Source organism: Sinohyriopsis cumingii, chromosome 10, assembly GCF_028554795.1.
Source record: "Sinohyriopsis cumingii isolate HCF-2022 chromosome 10, ASM2855479v2, whole genome shotgun sequence".
Taxonomy (NCBI): Eukaryota; Metazoa; Mollusca; class Bivalvia; order Unionida; family Unionidae; genus Sinohyriopsis; species Sinohyriopsis cumingii.
The window spans coordinates 110,238,086-110,258,758 of NC_142970.1; the positions used below are offsets into that span (position 1 = coordinate 110,238,086).

Sequence of the window (20,673 nt, forward strand, 5' to 3'; positions counted from 1 at the left end):
TTTCTACTAAAATGTATTACTCTACTACGACATTGTAGAATAATTATCATCGTTCACTTTTTCCGTTTGGATGCTTACTTCTGAGAATTTTCCTTTGGTATTTTATGCGTTTTACATGTTTTATTTCTTCCATTTTCTATTGCACTACCTGTTCATTATTTGCCACATTTAAGAAACTCATTGATCATTTATTTAATGCAATCTCTTCACGTGATTCCTGGCCGTTAAAAGATTCGTCGTACTCTTTGCATTTCATAGGTAAATACTTTTACATTGCAATTATTTCGTCTTCAATATCATTTCAGCTTTGTTTATGTCATCTTGTTTATCGTAACTATTGTTGTCAAAAATGCCACCTATATCCTCTTTAAACAACTGGACCGCCTTGAATTACTTGCCTTATTATAAATGTTTGATTAGTAAAATTAGAAAGGTTCGGTTTACTTTTTACTGCAGATACTGTTTTCTTTGATTAGACTGAAAAATAGTTTCTGTTTCCTTTCCTATCAAATCCATTGATCTCATATTTACCCCCCCCCCCACCCCATCAAACCATGTCTTTTCAGGAGTTGTCTCAGCCAGGAAAGGTGTAATACTACCGTATGTTCACGTTATCAGCCCAGGTACATTTTGAAAAAAACATCTATTACTGTCAAAATGTACTTTTGACCGATATACCTTTTCATATTATTGCCTTTCCCATGGCAAACTTAAACTGTTTTGTAGGGAAACTTCTTCTGGTTTGTGTGTGTAATGTGTTATATTCATTTAACCATTGTTTCAAATCAGCGTATCATATTTTATTTTTGTTCCGGTCAGTTGTTTCAAATAATCAATTAATCTTTGAGCAACCAACTTGACCGTTATGCTCGTAGAACAAATAAGTTATATATTATCATTTGTTGCTTTCCCCGATAAAGGGGTGTAATTTAGGCCCATCATTTACAAACGTTCAAAATATCCAGAGAATACTTTCTGCTACATAGATTGTTTTTAGGTGTTTTGTGCTTTCTGCTACATAAATTGTTTTTAGGTGTTTTGTGCTTTCTGCTACATAAATTGTTTTTAGGTGTTTTGTACTTTCTGCTACATAGATTGTTTTTAGGTGTTTTGTGCTTTCTGCTACATAGATTGTTTTTAGGTGTTTTGTGCTTTCTGCTACATAGATTATTTTTAGGTGTTTTGTGCTTTCTGCTACATAAATTGTTTTTAGGTGTTTTGTGCCAACGCAACATTTATCTTGAACAAGTACTTTTATTTCAGCAATTTGCAACAATTAGCAATCCTTTCAATCTTGTGAATGATTTCAGCTTTGTCAAATTTTGCCGCTAACTTTATTCTACATACATTATATACATTCTGAAACTGTTATGTAGATTGAGCTTTTGAAATGTGCAAATTCAAAGTTGTATATTTATTCGCATGAAACACTTCATCTGTTTTTTTTTTTTCGCATTGGAAATTCTGTGTTGAAAAATGCTTTTGTCTGTGTAAAATATTTTATTGACTAGGAAAGGTACTTGATATTTGATTTATAATTGGTAACAAAAATCTACCTTTAAACGTTAATGGTTGTAGAACTACGTCTGGGATTAATTTTTACGTACGACAAATTAAAAAGGCGCTCTATCTCAGTCAGAATGAAAGAAATTATTCCAATTATTCTATTTATCTCTAAAATAATTCCACTAAAACAAAAACTGCGATAAACAAAATCTCAGACGGGTAATTAATTAATATTAAATTTACGAAACTAGTATAATAATGTCCTGCTTTTGCTCGCCAACGCTCGCACAAAAACTTAGCCATTGGACCCTCTTTACTAAGACGATGATTGTGTATGTTGGAAAAAACCAGAGAAAATCAGTATTTCGTGGACTTCTGCTACTCGCACGTTTCGTCTTAATAAATAGAAGATGAAACAGCCTAGTTGTAAAATGAATTTCCTGTATTGGGTTATGCGAATATTGTTTGTGTGCAATGAAACTAAAGTACTGCAATCAACCAATAATTAATAATCAGTTACACTGTTAACATTTTGTAATGTTTTAGAATGTTGCCCTTTATCAAGACATTGAGAGTGGATCCGCTCTGTTGGTTCAGTGTGATCTAAACAAGACAACATTGGAACTGGTAAGTAAGCTTTAAAATAGGTAGAACTGCCTCATATTGCTAACATTGACAGGGCTCCTATTACATGTATTCTACTTTTTTTTAAGCAGTGGACGAAAACATTTTTGTCATAATCCATATCCTTTTCTGTGAAAAGAAGGGGTCTCTGTGAGACGGTACTTTCTTACAAGTAGATGCTTCAATTAACGTTAAGTTCTGCGGAAACACTCCTTTAAAGTTGAATAATTAAAATTATACCTATACATTGATTTAGTGGCAAACGTCCTCAGCAGGCTTAGAATTTTAAGTAACACTCATGTAATGACTATCGCATGAAGAGAGCTATATGAGAAAACGAGAAAAGCTTGCGGACCTGCTGATTTAGAATGTGTGTAATAATTAGTTCGATGGTATGTGATTGAAGTGCAAGATAATATAGTCGTCAATGACGACGACGACGAAGAAGAAATGTTGAGTAGTGCTTGAAAATCGATACAGATAATATAGACAGCGTTTGAAAATCGATACAGATATTACAATGAAATGACGGAAATATACAAGTGAGTATATTTACTTTGCTTTTCTGTAAATGAACAACGAAATATAACATCGAATTGAGATAGGACAAAAATGAATCTGATCAATGATGTAAAGGAAGAAAAGATACCCCCCCCCCCCCAGAAAAGAAAAGAAACCGATAATTGATAGATGATGTAACATTAGAAACAACAAAAACAGCAACAACAAATGAAATGAAATGAAAAAGATGTGTTCTACATTGAAAAGAGAGAGGTTAACGGCAAAGTATTGGCGGAGAAACCTCGGGCGCTAAACGATCCTCGATTTCTTTACTACTGGCGCATATAGTCTAACTAATACTTATAATGTATATTGTTTTCTTGAATCTGGCATTTTATTTACAGTATGGAACGTTTTACAACGGTTTTGAAGAATTAATGATAGTACCTAACCCAGACGATACGCAAGAACAACTTCCTGTTCTAAATTCAGAAAAAGGCCCAACAGGTCTCATGCCTGGATCGGACGAAGGCCACGTTTACGGAGACGAAAGTCGGAAAAGGGAATTTTCTATAATGCAACACGCTGTCTTCAAGGGAAAGACTCTGAGGCCTGGATCTATAGATTACATAGAGATAGGTAACATGAAGATCATATTTTGGAAATCATCATTTTCATCACCATCTTCATGTTTATTATGATATTCTTTCATCATAATCATTATTTTTTTCCAACAAACTGATAACGAACAAGACAACAACATTAAGTTACTTAGAATACAATCATTTTCATTTTGTACGAATATTTCATTAGCAATGACTATAAAATTGTTGATGGAAGTTGTGGACCAAAAGAGTCCTATTAGAGATAATAATGTTAAGGACGGTACATGTTTTTGTTTAGGCAGGCATTCTCTCTGAACAAAAATACCGGGAAATATTTACTCAGAAACTTATTTCTGCTATACCTAAAATTACTTATATACACCACATGAAAACTTTAAAGAATATTTAAAATTCACACTTAAGAGTAGTTTTACAATTCACACTTAAGATTTGTTTTAAAATTCACACTTAAGAAGATTTATAAAATTCACACTTAAGTGTAGTTTTATAATTCCCACTTAGGAATAGTTTTTAAAATTCACACTGGAGAAGAGTTTTAAAATTAATACTTAAAAAGAGTTTCGATTTTCACACTTAGGAATGTTTTAAAATTCACACTTAGGAGAAGTTTTAAAATTCACACTTAACATAGTTTTAAAACTCGCACTTAAAAATAGTTTTAATATTCACAGTTAAGAATAGTTTTCAAATCTACACTTGAGAAGAGTTTTAAAATTCACACTTAAAATAGTTTTAAAACACGCACTTAAAAATAGTTTTAATATTCACAATTAAGAATAGTCTGAAAATTCACACTTAAGAAGAATTTTAAAATTCACACTTAAGAGTAGTTTTAAAAGTCACACTTAAAAATAGTTTTAAGATTCACATCGTTTATCCTTGTGATTAAGATTTTACTTTTATATCAGCTGGCACCACGGAACGCTTAGATTTGTACACATACAGATAATTTTTTTCTTTATTTTGAATATATACAAACGGAACTTAAAACGATCTAGATATTAGTGCGCTGTACAGTAAAGTTCTTGATTAGTGGCGATTACAACAGTCCATCCTATTGAGTCCTCCCCTGTGATTGGGATGCCGAGTGGTATACCACACTCGCCTTTAGAGGTCACTCACAAATCCCACCTCTGCCTGCATGAGTCAAGTCTCGGATGCACAAGTATGTGACAAAGCTTGCCCACTAGCTTTCCATTTCATCGGTAGTTCCTCCTGGGATTGTCATTGGTTCGTGCTCCACCAAATATGCTGGCTGCCATGTAGAGCATATAATAACCAGCTTCACCAACTGAGTCCGACAATGGCACATGCAGCAAATAAATCATGGGCGTAAAACTCTTTCGAATGTCCATCTACGTCCAATGAGTTGTGGCTTCTGTGATCAAAACTTTGTTATTTCTCTTGAGTAAGGTTGAAAACGTAAATCAATGTTGCATGACATGTGTCAATCTCATTTAAATGTCACTGGTTATTCTTTGCATATTTGGCGAGTATATGTTTGGCAATTTCAACCCTTGTGTAGTTTCGATCGGCCGTCAACAAATGCGACAACCATCCTGCACAAACCTTTCTGAGTTTGAAATGATTCGTCAGGATGTTAAAACAGCTTAGGTGTTAATGTCAATAATAATATAAATATCTTCCTCTTTGTATTGAGCGTCTTTATCAGTTACCCCTGTCACAACACCCACTCCCCGCTCACCAATAGCAGACCAAGGTCTTGCATAATGTGGGTCGTCTTATATGAATCGTGACCATCTTTAGAAAGGGGAGAAATTACCTAAAGATTGCAGACTCTGAGAGTGAATTAAATCATCAAACTTTACCCACATCAGCCGTGATATACGTGAGAGAGTATGCTAAGAACACGTTCGTGAAGAATTGTTCTCCAAACTCCGACATTATTACGTCACTGTGAATTTTACGTCACCCATAGATGTCGTTCGTGTAGAGCATGCAGCTGGAGATCATTTAAAAAAAAATCGTTTTGTCTACCCATTGGCGTTCGATTTATTGACCGTTTCAATAAAAATTGTTTTGTCTATCCATTGGCGTTCAATTTATTGACAGTTTCAATAAAAATTATTTTGTCTACCCATTAGTGCTCAATTTATTGACAGTTTCAATAAAAATTGTTTTGTCTACCCATTGGCGTTCAATTTATTGACAGTTTCAATAAAAATTGTTTTGTCTACCAATTGGAGTTCGATTTATTGACGGTTTCAAAAAAAATTGTTTTGTTTTGTCTACCCATTGGCGTTCAATTTATTGACAGTTTCAATAAAAATTGTTTTGTCTACCCATTGGCGTTCAATTTATTGACAGTTTCAATGAAAATTGTTTTGTCTGCCCATTGGTGTTCAATTTGTTGACAGTTTCAATAAAAATTGTTTTGCCTTCCCATTGGCGTTCAATTTATTGACAGTTTCAATAAAAATAGTTTTATCTACCCAATGGCGTTCGATTTATTGACAGTTGCAATAAAAATTGTTTTGTCTACCCATTGGCGTTCAATTTATTGACAGTTTCAATAAAAATTGTTTTGTCTACTCATTGGAGTAGTGAATGGGGATACCGTAGGGACAATGGGACTTACCATTAAAAACATGAGAGTTGTACCCTGGGGACTATGTAAAATTTAACATTAGAGAAAAATATTTGTACCCTAGGGACAATGGGAATTTAAGATGGGACTATAGTTTGGGTCTGTCTAGGGACAATGGGAATTGAACAGGGGAATAGAGTTTGGGTCTGTCTAGGGACAAGGGAAATTAACATGGGAAATTGAAACAGGGAGGGTCTGTATAGTGTCAAGGGGAATTGAACATGGTGGGACTGTCTAGGGACAATGATGGTAGAGGGTCAAACACAACAGAGACAGAGACATACATACACTAGTACAAGAGTGAGATTTATATATAAAGCATTACCAAGACCTGAAATCTTGCTGGGGTGTTCAAAAATTTGCATAATTGTAATGATGCTGTAAATAGCTATAATCAAGAAAATGCTCAACGACAAAATGGATGTGACTAAAAGTAACGCTAAAATGACGAAATTGTCCCAGAATTTAAAGGAAAATAAACATATCCCCGAAAATTATGTTAGAATGGTTTAGACTAAAATGGATAAAATTAGTAACTGCTTACAATATAAACTTGTGTGGCGATCGTGGATAAACACCCATGTATCTATTTATAGCTATAATCCGCTGAAATTCCTATGAAATCTCACTATCTATTTATAGCTACAACTTGTGGGTTATTCCTTTGGAAAACCCCACTATCTTTTTATAGCCTCAGCTTGAGTGACGTTCCTGTTTATGAACTCTAGTACATCTCTATGGCTACAACCTGTGGAAAACCCCAAGTCCATATTTATAGTCACAAAAATTTCCAGCGTCAGTGACGTCACTGTACTGGAAATTAGGTAATAAATGGCAACAGTGTTGCAAGTGGCTGACCTGAATACGCGCTACTGTAGGTAGGTAGGTAGGTAGAATGTATTTGATAGGGATAAAGGGAGTTTTATCGGGACAAACAGAGACCAATACACACACACACAAACACACACACACGCACACCACAGAGGGAAGAAGAAAAAACAAACCCAAAATATACTATTCACGCAGGGAAGAGGAAAAAACCCAACAAATATACTATCCAGACGTTCTTACACTAACACACACACACACACACACACAGAGATCGAAGAATAAAACCAAAATTAAATTATAATATCCATACAAACGTACGCTAACGCATACAAATCCCAAATAGACTATCGAAACAAACGTACGCGAACGCATACAAACCCTAAATATACTATCCACACAACGTCGCTACCGCTCACAAACCCCAAATATTATATCCACACAACGTCGCTAACGCGTACAAACCCCAAATATACTATCCACACAAACGTACGCGAACGCATACAAACCCCAAATATACTATCCATACAAACGTACGCTAACGCATACAAACCCCAAATATGCTATCCACACAAACGTACGCGAACGCATACAAACCCCAAATATACTATCCACACAACGTGGCTAACGCATACAAACCCCAAATATAATATCCATACAAACTTACGCGAACGCATACAAGCTCCAAATATACTATCCACACAACGTCGCTAACGCATACAAACCCAAAATATACTATCCACACGGAAGGGAGGGAAAACAAAACCAAATATATTATCTATACAAGCGTACGCGAACGCATACAAACCCCAAATATACTATCCACACAACGTCGCTAACGCGTACAAACCCCAAATATACTATCCACACAACGTCGCTAACGCATAAAACCCCCAAATATACTATTCACACAACGTCGCTAACGCATGCAAACCCCAAATATACTATCCACACTCGGAAGGAAGAAGAAAAAAAAAAAAAAAAAAAAACCAAATATACGATCTACACAACGTACGCGAAAACACACACACACATACACACACACACACGCACACCACAGAGGGAAGAAGAAAACCATTATACACTGTCCACACGGAGTGAAGAAATAACCCTTTATATATACTATCAACAGAGAGTGAAGAAAATAACCCATTATATTCCATCAACACGGAGTGAAGAATAAAAAGTTTTTTGAAAGCACCTAAGCCCTCGCCTGCAATGACCAACTCTGCCAAACACCTACACCCCACCCCCACCCCCAACACTACAAAACCCATTTAACACGTTATTTTATGGCATCAGTGTGTGATTTAGGAAACATCAAGACACAAAATGATGGATGAATAGACTGACTATTGTTTACCGACTTGCATGCCTAAAGAGCGTGCGTGAAGGAAAACATTCTTCCATTTCAATTCTAACTAAAACATGATCCAGAGGGATAGAGAGAGGTGAAAGAGCACAATTTCATAAAGTGTGAGTAAAAACAAAACACGCCATCCTTATTATACAATGTCAAGACCAAGAGACACTTACGTTTTCTTTCTGGTCTATTCTCTTTTAGAAGGTAGTATGACATTTCACATCAGGGCCAACGCATAGGCTCACATTGTCAATTTTTCCATTTCCATGTCTTCACTGGCACAAGTTCTTCCTCGTCTTCAATTTCTTCTTCTTCTGAATCATCTTCTCTTTTTCGTCTTGTTTCTGTTTCTTCTCTTTTCTCTTAGGGCACTCTGAATCCCATTGTCGTTTCTCCTGACAACGATATTAGGTATCTTGACTTTTGTCTCTCTTTCTTAGACGAAGCAGGTATTCTGGAGACAAATACCCATTTACCTTTGCAGATATAGCAAACTTCATCAGCACTTACACACTTTCGTATGACTCTCATAAGATCAACGACCAAAAGAATAAGTTTTGTTGCCACTTTCGCCTGTGAATTATGCTTTCGTATGACTTTTAGCATATATTTGACCAGCAGGTCGATCTGTGCTGACTCTTCCATCTTCTTGATCGTTTTGAGAGTGGAATGAATACTCTGACGCTAAGACACTCTCCCTATATACAGGGACCTGCTGCGTATGAAACCTAGTCAAATGTAATTTTGCAATAAGATGAAACGATTTCATTGAGAAAGTAAAAGGCAATGACGTGCCGTGTCGCCTCACACAAGACCTGAAGTGATAGCTCAAATCCGTGTCATCGATTTCGAAGACGACATAACTGAGCTTTAATCAATGCTCTCCATTTATGCCACAAAACCACGAATCCTGATTCACGCCAAAAGAAATTTCGTTCGGTCCATAAAAAATAGTATCACATCTGAGAAACGCAAAAACGAACTTCCAGAAAACTGAGAACGACGGCTTACACCTACAACGTGAAATGTATGAGTTCAAGTACTGCGTAAAACTTAGTCAAATTAAATTTTTATTGTCAAGACGAAACGATCTCTTTTCGAAGAAGAAAGCAGACACCAAGCGACAATGGCGATCCGTGTCACACAACACTTTTCAAAATGTGTATTATTAGAGGTTTGTTCTAGCGATCTGCACGGTTAAATTAAATGTTGATGTATTTTGCAATAAGACGGACACAATTTCCATGGGATCGCCCATGGTACCATTGTTCGTGCATTAGTTTAATTTTTTTAAATATTTTTTTATATAAATCGCCTATAGGATAGATCCAGTAAAGCATGGCCATTCTCGTCACTGTGTGAATAGCTACTCAAGTCAATTAGAAGTGAACGTGGTAAGAAAATAAGTATAGCCAATGATATGGCTTACAACGGGTGATGCATTGTTTTGTTCTAGGACTGTGTGGCATAATAATCCCTACGCTCTTGCGTTGTTAACATTACAGTGCAGACAGACTGGAATGTGAACTTACAAGCCCTCTTTGTGCATTGTACCATTTCTTCTTACCACATCAAAATACTGAGCGTCACAGTATTGGTTCGCGTTTTCAAGCTGACCATTTTTTTATATCTTACATAAACATTTTAACATAAACCTCACACTCACATCGGTAGAGTCAGAACAGACGTGTTACAGTATTGAGGGGTATGTTATCTTTTCTTTTTCCTTAAACTAATAAATTTGGGGTTTGTATGAAGTAAAGAACCGAAAGTACAGTGAACCTCAAGGATGATGACCCAATCTGTCTGTCTATTGATGCGTGTATTTACTTAAGAAGAAATATGACCTCTAAAACACAAAGAGATACGGCAAGCATGATTAGAATGAACACAACGATGTTTTCCTTCACGCCCGTGTAATTTAGAGTTTCAATCCTCTTTCAAGACAAACTTGGTCTCCTTTTGTAGGGCTTGAAATAAAAATAACTGAAAAATCTTAAGCACTTTGCTATAGATAATTTCATCAACAGACTAAACAACATAAATACCGTTACAACACCAGAAAGTCTTAAATCTTCTATCAAAAAGAAATGCATCAAAAAATTAAAGATTAACGATAACTAACCAATGAAACCGAATTTAAAAAAGGCAATGACATGTGAAGAAATGTCTCTCACTTTGGAAAGGTAGGCGAATGTAATCTGTCATGCACCATCAACTTGAAAAAATTATAAACAGAGAGAAATCTGAATTCAAAATTCATTTTTTTTTAAAAAATTGTTTCGTTTCTTTTTTTTTTTTGGAACAAATCTAAGCACTAATATAGAGTGGAAAAGGGAAAATGCACATAAAAGCTTTGATATTTCTGAAATATGAGGGGATATTCCTAACGTTCATAATCGCTTATATATGCTTGGACTTGTCTGTGACTTATCCACAAAACAAGATGTACATATTTCTGGTCAAGCTGCAAGTGTGTGCGTGTTTTGGAAAATGGTAAAAATTGGATATACAATTTTCTCGTGACACTTATAAATTGAAGAGTCTGTGCAAGTGTCAAAAGCCAAAGTCATATAAGTATTGTATTTTGTACGGCTTGTAAAGATTTCCACTTTAGAAAATGTGAAGTATCACACGTTATCATCACAAACAGAAGTGGAACATAGGGGCTTGCAAGAAAGAAAATAACCCAGACAGTTGGTGTCATCAAGAGTACTAGAGACGGTACCCGAACTTGCTTGCTTGCTTACTTGAATTAAAGTGATTTTCGCTCCAATGGAGCATGTATCACTGGTTTAATCACGCACCGCGTGATTTTTAATTACTCCTGGGGAAGGAAAGAGAGCCTCATCCCCTAGGCTTTTATGTACTCACAGACTACTTTTAAATTTAACCACTCAGGTGTAGGACTAACTAGTCCTTAACAACCTGACGGAAAGGCTTTAAACATGAGTGGGAATAGTCTCACCACACACTCATTTTTCTTAGTTGGTTTGAAATGCCTCAGGTGTCAACCCAAGCAGTATGTAAAGCCCGCTACGATTGGTCGGTAGCGATGACGTCACATTAGGACACATGGGCGTGTGGCAGGTGGAAATCGTTCCACATTCTGCAACGTGTACGATGTCCGAGCGTGTTTAAAGGAGGAAAAAAGGTGCTTAGCAAGCCAGCGATGGATGTTACGTACTCCCCAAAGCGCCAGCCCGTACTTATTTCAAATCAAGTCGTGTCACCAAAAAAGAAGACGTGTACGACATCGAAGGCATTCTCGAACGTAGAACCCGTAAAGTGGGCAAACGACGTGTCAAAGAAGTCAAAGTACGTTGGAAAGGATTTCCACTCAGTTTTGATTCTTGGATCGACAATTCGCAAGTCATCGACTATAAAAAGAAGTGACCATCATGCCCTTTCACACAGATTCAGCTACTGCGATCACTCCTTCACCCAGTTGTTCACTGCAAGATTTGCAAAAAAAAAACCTTGTGGGTGTGGTGTGGAGAACGTGTGCCTAAAACGCAAATCGTCTTTTTCTGCCAAATCTTCGTGGTGTATTGTGTCATCGGGGCAGCCATTGTCAATTTGAGTTTGCAACAAGGAGACAAACAATTGTGCACCATTTTATTAAGCAGTTGCATCGGTTACCTGCGTCCCAATCCCTTCCTGAAATTCTCCTCGAACGGGAAGAACGGGAATCTTGCGTCCAGTGTCAGTCACTACTCTAACAACAACAACAACAACAACAACCCCCATTTTGTGCGAAGACACTCCTCTGACTTCCAGTAACCCCTCGGACAGTCACAGAACTCTGGAATTATGAACAATAACAACCAATTTTACTTAACCTTACCCAGTGACAGTTCTATGGAGGTGTTTCCCAACAACACGTTGTGCTGTTACACGGTCAAGTTACCTCAAACCATCCCATTAGATCACGAAGCCCATTGGGAAGTGGCTTTAGTAGAAATCATTCACCCGACCCAAGTCCTCAATGTCCTTCCCAATCAAAACCTTTTTACTGTGGAAGTTGATGACGAGCAAATGCAACAGTACTTGGATACCCATGGCAAATATAACAAAAAAAACCCTGGCACACAAAATCAAAAGTACACCATCTATCACTTGTTCATTCCCCCAGGCTGTTATTTTAGTGGTCAACATTGGGTGAGCACCATAGCCTCCAGGTTTAATGTCGTGTTTCTGAAAGCTTTGAAAAGTGTCAAAAAAAGTTTCACCATGGAATACCACAAATCAGCTCGTCGCTTCTTGATGAAATTTGAAGGGAGTAAAATTGTGTCCATTTTATTTTGTCCTGAATTGTTTGACATGTTGGGCGGAGACATGGACATGAGAATGGCCATGATGAAGAAAAACGAATTGGCAGTCATTTACGACAACGAGTCTTTTAGCAAATTATTTCGTGCCCCGGTAGAACTGAACCAAGGACTGAATTGGATGTTTGTGTACTCCGATGTGGTGCAGTATATCGTGGTGGGACACACCTCCGTACCGTTACTGCGTGTCATTCCTTTCAAAGTGGATTCTGCCACGCTCGCTGACGAGGAAGATGGAAACACTTACCACGTCCACCACGAATTTGTACATCCTCACTATTTGCCTGTCAGCAAGTCGTATTTGGACACGGTCAACATTGCTATAAAAGGAGATCTGGGACAAAATATTCCATTCACCAAAGAAAAAGTCACAGTGAAACTCCATTTTCGAAAACGGTTCTCTCACGACTCGTAAGTCATGCATCCAGTGTACCGAGGCAATGCTCGACAGCGAGGACACGGTTTAGGAGATATGCTAAACTCGGCCTTTCGTTCGGTGGCCCCCGTGTTGAAACCGATGGTGACACGCGGATTGCACGCCTTGAAAGATGCGGCACTGCCACAAGGCAAAGAATTTCTCCAAAATGTCATCATCGACAAACAAAACCCCAAAGAAGCCTCCTTTTTTGCAGGCAAAAATGTCTTGCTGCAAACGGGCAAAGACCATTTGGGCCGACGAGACACACCTATAAATGCTCTGCACGCTACCGAGTCAGGCATTCAACAAGGACAAGGCAGAAAGAGACGACGAAGAAAACACCCTTTCACCAGACTTCATACGTCTAAAGCTAGAAAGGCAAAGAAAAGAAGAACCGTTCAAGACTTGGACCTTTTCGATTATTGAGACATAGAAAAAAATGATGCACCGAGAATTTTGCGCTTGTTCCAAGTCACAACTGGATCTGTTTGCCATGTCCCCCACGATGATGACGATGCAAGAATCCCAATTGGTGGAATTTCACCCCGTCTCCTCTTTGACGGATTCCGCTCCCATCGAGTTTGAAATCAAAGGTCAGCCCGAAGATTATATCGATCTGAATAGCAGTTACCTGTACTTGAAAGTAAAAGTGATCAAAACGGACAACACCAATCCAGGAGGCGATGTTAGAGTAGTTCCTGTCAACAATTTCATGCATTCCTTGTTCAGCGAAGTGGACTTGTACTTGAATAACAAACTGGTCAGCAGCAGCATGGATACTTACCCTTATCGTCCCTACCTGGAAAATCTCTTGACGTACGGAAAAGAAGCCAAGAATACTCATCTGGATGCTTGCGTGGTATGGAAACCTGACACGGCAGGTGTAGCCACGTTTAGCGATACAGTCCTGACAGAAGATGACAATCCTCACAATGTGGGGTTTAACGACCGTCGTAAGAAAATTCTGCAAGGGCGAAGTTTAGAACTGATGGATCGTTTACATTTGGACATGTGGTTACAAGAAAAGTATTTGCTGAACGGGGTGGATATCCGTCTGAGACTGAATCGCAGCAGTGCCGCTTTCCATTTGATGGCCCATGCCAATGAATACAAAACTATCATTCAAGAAGCCCTACTTTACGTGCGTCGTGTGCAAGTGTTACCTAAAGTGGGAAACGACGTCAGTCAGACGTTGAGCAGAACGACCGCCAAGTATCCGATACGACGCGCAGAAGTGAAAACGTTCACCATTCCCGCTGGACAGCGATCTATGATCGAAGATCATCTGTTCCAAGGACAGTTACCCAAACGCTTGATTGTTGGTATCGTCAGGAATTCAGCCTTCAAAGGAACCCACGATCAAAATCCTTTTGAGTTTCAACATTACAATGTGTCCAAGATCGAAGTCAGTCGCGACGGCAAGACCTTGTGTATCCGACCCTTTGAGCCCAACTTTGGTGTCGCGAAGAATTATTTGAGATCGTACTTGTCCCTGTACGAAGCCACGGGACAGTTAAGAACCAACACCAGTCACGGTATTTCGTACGACGATTATGCAGGAGGCTATCTTTGTGGGGTTTTGATTTCACTCCAGACCAAGGCAGCGACGAGGGACATTTCCACCCTATAAAATCGGGTCAGAACAACAACAACAACAACGACCCCATTTTAGGCGGAGACACGCCTTTGACGTCCAGTAACCCCTCGGACAGCCACATAACTCTGGAATTATGAGTCACCAAAACCAATTTTACTTAACCTTACCCAGTGACAGTTCCATGGAGGTGTTTCCCAACAACACGTTGTGCTGTTACACGGCCAAATTACCTCAGGCCATCCAGTTAGATCACGAAGCCCATTGGGAAGTGGCTTTGGTGGAAATCATTCACCCAATACAAATCAAAAACATCACCGAAAAGCAAAACACGTTCCAGGTGGAAATCCTGAATGCCCAATTGGAAGAAGAAATCAATAAAATCGGGTTTTTTAGGGGACACAAGACCAGCCAGCAATCCAGCCTTCATTATCTACACCTTGAAAATTTGATTAAGTTTTGCGCACTACTTGAACTCATACATTTCACGTTGTAGGTGTAAGCCGTCGTTCTCAGTTTTCTGGAAGTTCGTTTATGCGTTTCTCAGATGTGATACTATTTTTTATGGACCGAACGAAATTTCTTTTGGCGTGAATCAGGATTCGTGGTTTTGTGGCATAAATGGAGAGCATTGATTAAAGCTCAGTTATGTCGTCTTCGAAATCGATGACACGGATTTGAACTAACACTTCAGGTCTTGTGTGAGGCGACACGGCACGTCATTGCCTTTTACTTTCTCAATGAAATCGTTTCATCTTATTGCAAAATTACATTTGACTAGGTTTCATACGCAGCAGGTCCCTGTATATAGGGAGAGTGTCTTAGCGTCAGAGTATTCATTCCACTCTCAAAACGATCAAGAAGATGGAAGAGTCAGCACAGATCGACCTGCTGGTCAAATATATCTTAAAAGTCATACGAAAGCATAATTCACAGGCGAAAGTGGCAACAAAACGTATCCTTTTGGTCGTTGATCTTATGAGAGTCATACGAAAGTGTGTAAGTGCTGATGAAGTTTGCTATATCTGCAAAGGTAAATGGGTATTTGTCTCCAGAATACCTGCTTCGTCTAAGAAAGAGAGACAAAAGTCAAGATACCTAATATCGTTGTCAGGAGAAAGGACACTGGGGTTCAGAGTGCTCTAAGAGAAAAGAGAAGAAACAGAAACAAGACGAAAAAGAGAAGATGATTCAGAAGAAGAAGAAATTGAAGACGAGGAAGAACTTGTGCCAGTGAAGACATGGAAATGGAAAAATTGACAATGTGAGCCTATGCGTTGGCCCTGATGTGAAATGTCATACTACCTTCTAAAAGAGAATAGACCAGAAAGAAAACGTAAGTGTCTCTTGGTCTTGACATTGTATAATAAGGATGGCGTGTTTTGTTTTTACTCACACTTTATGAAATTGTGCTCTTTCACCTCTCTCTATCCCTCTGGATCATGTTTTAGTTAGAATTGAAATGGAAGAATGTTTTCCTTCACGCACGCTCTTTAGGCATGCAAGTCGGTAAACAATAGTCAGTCTATTCATCCATCATTTTGTGTCTTGATGTTCCCTAAATCACACACTGATGCCACAAAATAACGTGTTAAATGGGTTTTGTAGTGTTGGGGGTGGGGTGTAGGCATTTGGCAGAGTTGGTCATTGCAGGCGAGGGCTTAGGTGCTTTCAAAAAACTTTTTCTTCTTCACTCCGTGTTGATGGAATATAATGGGTTATTTTCTTCACTCTCTGTTGATAGTATATATAAAGGGTTATTTCTTCATTCCGTGTGGATAGTGTATAATGGTTTTCTTCTTCCCTCTGTGGTGTGCGTGTGTGTGTGTGTGTGTGTGTGTGTGTGTGTGTTCGTGTACGTTGTGTAGATCGTATATTTGTTTTTTTTTTTGTTTTTTCTTTTTCCTCCCGAGTTTGGATAGTATATTTGGGGTTTTCCAAAGGAATAACCCACAAGTTGTAGCTATAAATAGATAGTGAGATTTCATAGGAATTTCAGCTGATTATAGCTATAAATAGATACATGGGTGTTTATCCGCGATCGGCACACAAGTTGATATTGTAAGTAGTTACTAATTTTATTTATTTTAGTCTAAACGATTGTAACTTAATTTTCGGGGATATGTTTATTTTCCTTTATATTCTGGGACAATTTCGTCATTTAAGCGTTACTTTTAGTCACATCAGACCCAAACTATAGTCCCATGTTAAATTCCCATTGTCCCTAGGGTACAAATTTTTTTCTCTAATGTTAAATTTTACATAGTCCCCAGGGTACTACTCTCATGTTTTTAATGGTAAGTCCCATTGTCCCTACGGTATCCCCATTCACTACTCACTGGCCTTCGATTTATTGACAGTTTCAATAAAAATTGTTTTATCTACCCATTGGTGTTCGATTTATTGACAGTTGCAATAAAAATTGTTTTGTCTACCCATTGGTATTCAATTTTTGACAGTTGAATAGAAAGAAAAACGTTAAAGCAACGTATTTAAAACCTTTTATCAACGGTACCCCTTCCTCGTAAGCCTCTTTTTCTACACATGGGGACATATATACATATAAGATATAACTAAAACATACAAGCTGGGTAATTTGAATAGGCTTTACAACACTACTTTGTGTTAATTCTTTGTTCAAAGTGTTTTATTTTCCTTTAGTCTGGCTTATATATATATATATATATATATATATATATATATATATATATATATATATATATATATATATATATATATATATATATTAGGAAAAGCATTCAGAAAGGAAGCAACTATTTAATAATCCAATTATCCAATACCTTGGAGATTCACAAGAGCGAAAATATCATGATATATTAAACATATTAAAAACATGCATTAGTACTATAATTAGTAATTACAATAATAATAATAATAATAATAATAATAATAATAATAATAATAATAATAATAATAATAATGTTTAATATCTCTCTTTATTTTCCATAACAAGGAGGACAATATAAAATTAATATTATTTTGACCTTTATATTCTTATTTTGAACAGAGGATTTACATCCTAATCTCCAGACGGGATCTATCTATAGCGCACGGGTTAAACTTGCAAATACAAAGTACCAGGTTGAACTCTTGATGGTTGCGGACTACTCAGTTTATAACTTGTAAGTTCGTAAAGTCTTCCACATTGGTATCTAGAATACAAAATGTGTATTTGTCTTTAATATGATTGCATGAAATGAAATGTACACCTGAAGAAATATAAACACTTAACGCTTTATATTTTCTTTTATCCGACTCCAAAAAGATTGCATACATCTATGTGAGGATTATATGTTCTATGCACATGGGCTCAGTATACCGATGTTGGGAGATCAGAAATCGAGTGAAATGTACAGAGCTTTTTGATAGAGTTGCAAAATTCCACATCTCTGGAATTTAAAGAATCTTTTAGCAACATATCTTATCTACAGCAATAAACCACCATTTGTCCCTCTTGTTCTGAGCAACATCAAGACAATCATGGATGGTCGCCTGAATAGGATTCACGAGCGTTCCAAGGATATCTCAAATTACTACTTACTGCAAGATAAGATGTGTGTATGTGTTTGTGTGCGTGTGTGTGAGAGAGTAACAATCAGATAGGCTCTTATGTAATCACTGGATAATAAAGGGGGAAATGAAAGACTGAGGTAGAAGTTTTTCTTATGGTAGTACTGATCCCTACCTTTGAACATTGTCAGAATACTCAACTCGATTCAGCAAGGCTTAAATAATCGCGATCTTTAGAATGTTCTCGGGTTTTATAAATAATGTACAAAATAGAAAACGTTTTGTCTTGTTGTCTTTGTACAGGGTTCTAAATTAGTGGAAAGTAAATGACTTTTTAATGAGGTAGACATTTTAAAATTGCTACAATCGATGCCTAAATGACAAAAAGTCAGCAAACGGGCTGAAAATATACATGCTTTTTGGTACTAGTTTTATAATACCTGCCATCAGTAAAATAGCAAAGGTTACGATAGCTAGAGGACGATGATATTAACTAGTATCATACACATTAATCTGTAAAATTTAACTTTATTGGCATCGCATAGATCCGAAATAGAGAAACATCAGTAATATGCGTTATATATATATATATATATATATATATATATATATATATATATATATATATATATATATATATATATGGATTTTTTTAAGAATTGAGAAGGCAACGCATTTACAAAGCAATTAGTAGAAACTAAAGTTCGGTCATTTTTAGAATGAAAGGAGATGTGTAAAAGAGACCGCATGTCTGAAGTTTTGTTTGGAAACCTAAATACAGAAATACAAATACGCATCTTAAATAATAACATGTATTGATGGTTCAGTGTGTATACCATTATGTGCTTTTGTTCATTTGTATTGCAAACAATCAATGAGAATAATATAATATATCTCTCTTTGTAAATTCTATACCTGCACCTTAGCCACAAAGGGATCAAATGTCATTTATTATTATTAAGTTTCGCACTACTAATCCTCTTGTTGTTTTTGTTGTTGTTGTTGTTGTTGTTGTTTTTTTGTTCTCCTTCTTCTTCTTCTTCTTATCACAACACAAAGACTTTGTCATTCACATCCTTTAACCCAAACTATAAATATCATCAACACCAACATGAAGTTCACACAATCAGTACGAAACCTAGGTGTTACTCTGGACAGTACTCTCACATTGCACCAACATGCCATGAACATATATGCAAGGCTGCATATCTTGAGCTGAGACGCATCAACTCCATTCGCAAATATCTTCCAGTTGATGCCACTAAAACAGTCGTGTGTTCATTAGTACTTTCAAGACTGGACTATTTTAACTCAATTATGTCTGGTTCATCTCAATATCTACTCCAGAAACTTCAAAAAGTTCAAAACACAGCTGCTCGGATCATATTTAGAGTACCACGATCAGAGCACACCTCGCCGCTGCTCTGTACCCTAGACTGGCTATCCATTCAATCCAGAATCAAACACAAACTTTGTTCTCTGCTATGTTTCACTGACTAACTCCAGTCCAACATACATATCCGACCTCACCCATGTGTATACACCAGCAAGATACTTACTCTCCTCTTCTGACAATCGTATACTCATTATTCCCACTATAAAATAGAGTCATATGGACAGAGTTCTTTTGCATACCAGGACACAGCAACGTGGAATGAATTGCCCAGTGAACTTAGACACAACGACACAGTGATCCCATTCAAGAGTGCTCTCAAAACTCACTTATTTCGACTGCAAGAACAAACTTAAAGCCCTAATAATGTTTTCTACCTTAAATATTTTCAGCATGTTTTTTTATGTTTTCTAATTTCATGGTGTTTGTTTTTGTAATCATATCATTATATATGTTTTTTATCTTATAGGTGTTGTCTAATGTTGTAAAACGCTTAGAGCTTCTAAAGATTAGGCGCTATACAAAACCCTCATCATTATTATTATTATTACAGTTGGCAGACAAAAGCTTCATCTATCACTGAGGCCAAGGAGTTAATGAGGCAGTTCTATGCATTTATCCTGAATGGGGTAAGTTATCTATTGCTAAGTAACTTAACAGCGAATGGAACATAAAGTAGTCCTTGCTTTGTTAATTTCGACAGATTGTTTAGTTCAAGAAAGCATGTAAAGATATCGTCAGTTATGCAATAATAAATTGTAATTTGTTTCTTCAGGACCATTCCTGATGAAAGTATTTTATAATATTCATGTTATTTTGAAACGATTTAATGTTAAAAAAACCTACGGAATCAAGCAATAAACAATCAATAACCTGTAATGCAGAGAATTTCAAACACAATAGCGAGTCATATGCGTCTCCTCTTCATCGAACTCTCAATGTCCGGTTTCATAATACAGGAAATGTAATAAAATATTTCGACACCATTGCATACAGTTGTGACTGTCGATATAAAGTTATGTCGAAAACGGGCACAGTTACAAATTTCAATGATTTTTTAAACCTATTGTAAAAAATCTAGGGTATGCGTCATTCGTATTTACGTCTCCATTTTATAGATATACTTGATTTATGTGTTTTACGTATTTGATTATGGAAAGTAGGTGTTGGAGAAATATTTCTCAGCCCGAGTAATTAGCCAGTGTTGGGGGAACGTCACATAATGCAGTATTGATGAGATTTCATGATGGTATGGTTTATTTTTATAGTTGAGTGGGCATGCAGTTGTTTCTGTTTAAACTGGAATGTTGTTGATTAGATGTGTATCCAGGTGAAATATTTGTGATAATT

General features: G+C 37.0%; 1 protein-coding gene across 1 annotated transcript in view; it reads left to right on the forward strand.

Moving 5' to 3' along the window:
- LOC149791015 (uncharacterized) overlaps positions 1-20,673 on the forward strand; it is an 85,851-nt gene that overhangs the window by 14,134 nt on the left and 51,044 nt on the right. The window contains exons 3-6 of the mRNA XM_089972889.1: positions 2,053-2,133; positions 3,036-3,270; positions 17,428-17,542; positions 19,877-19,952. Of these exons, the coding sequence (XP_089829015.1) occupies positions 2,053-2,133; positions 3,036-3,270; positions 17,428-17,542; positions 19,877-19,952 (507 nt within the window). The remainder of the gene's footprint in view (positions 1-2,052; positions 2,134-3,035; positions 3,271-17,427; positions 17,543-19,876; positions 19,953-20,673) is intronic.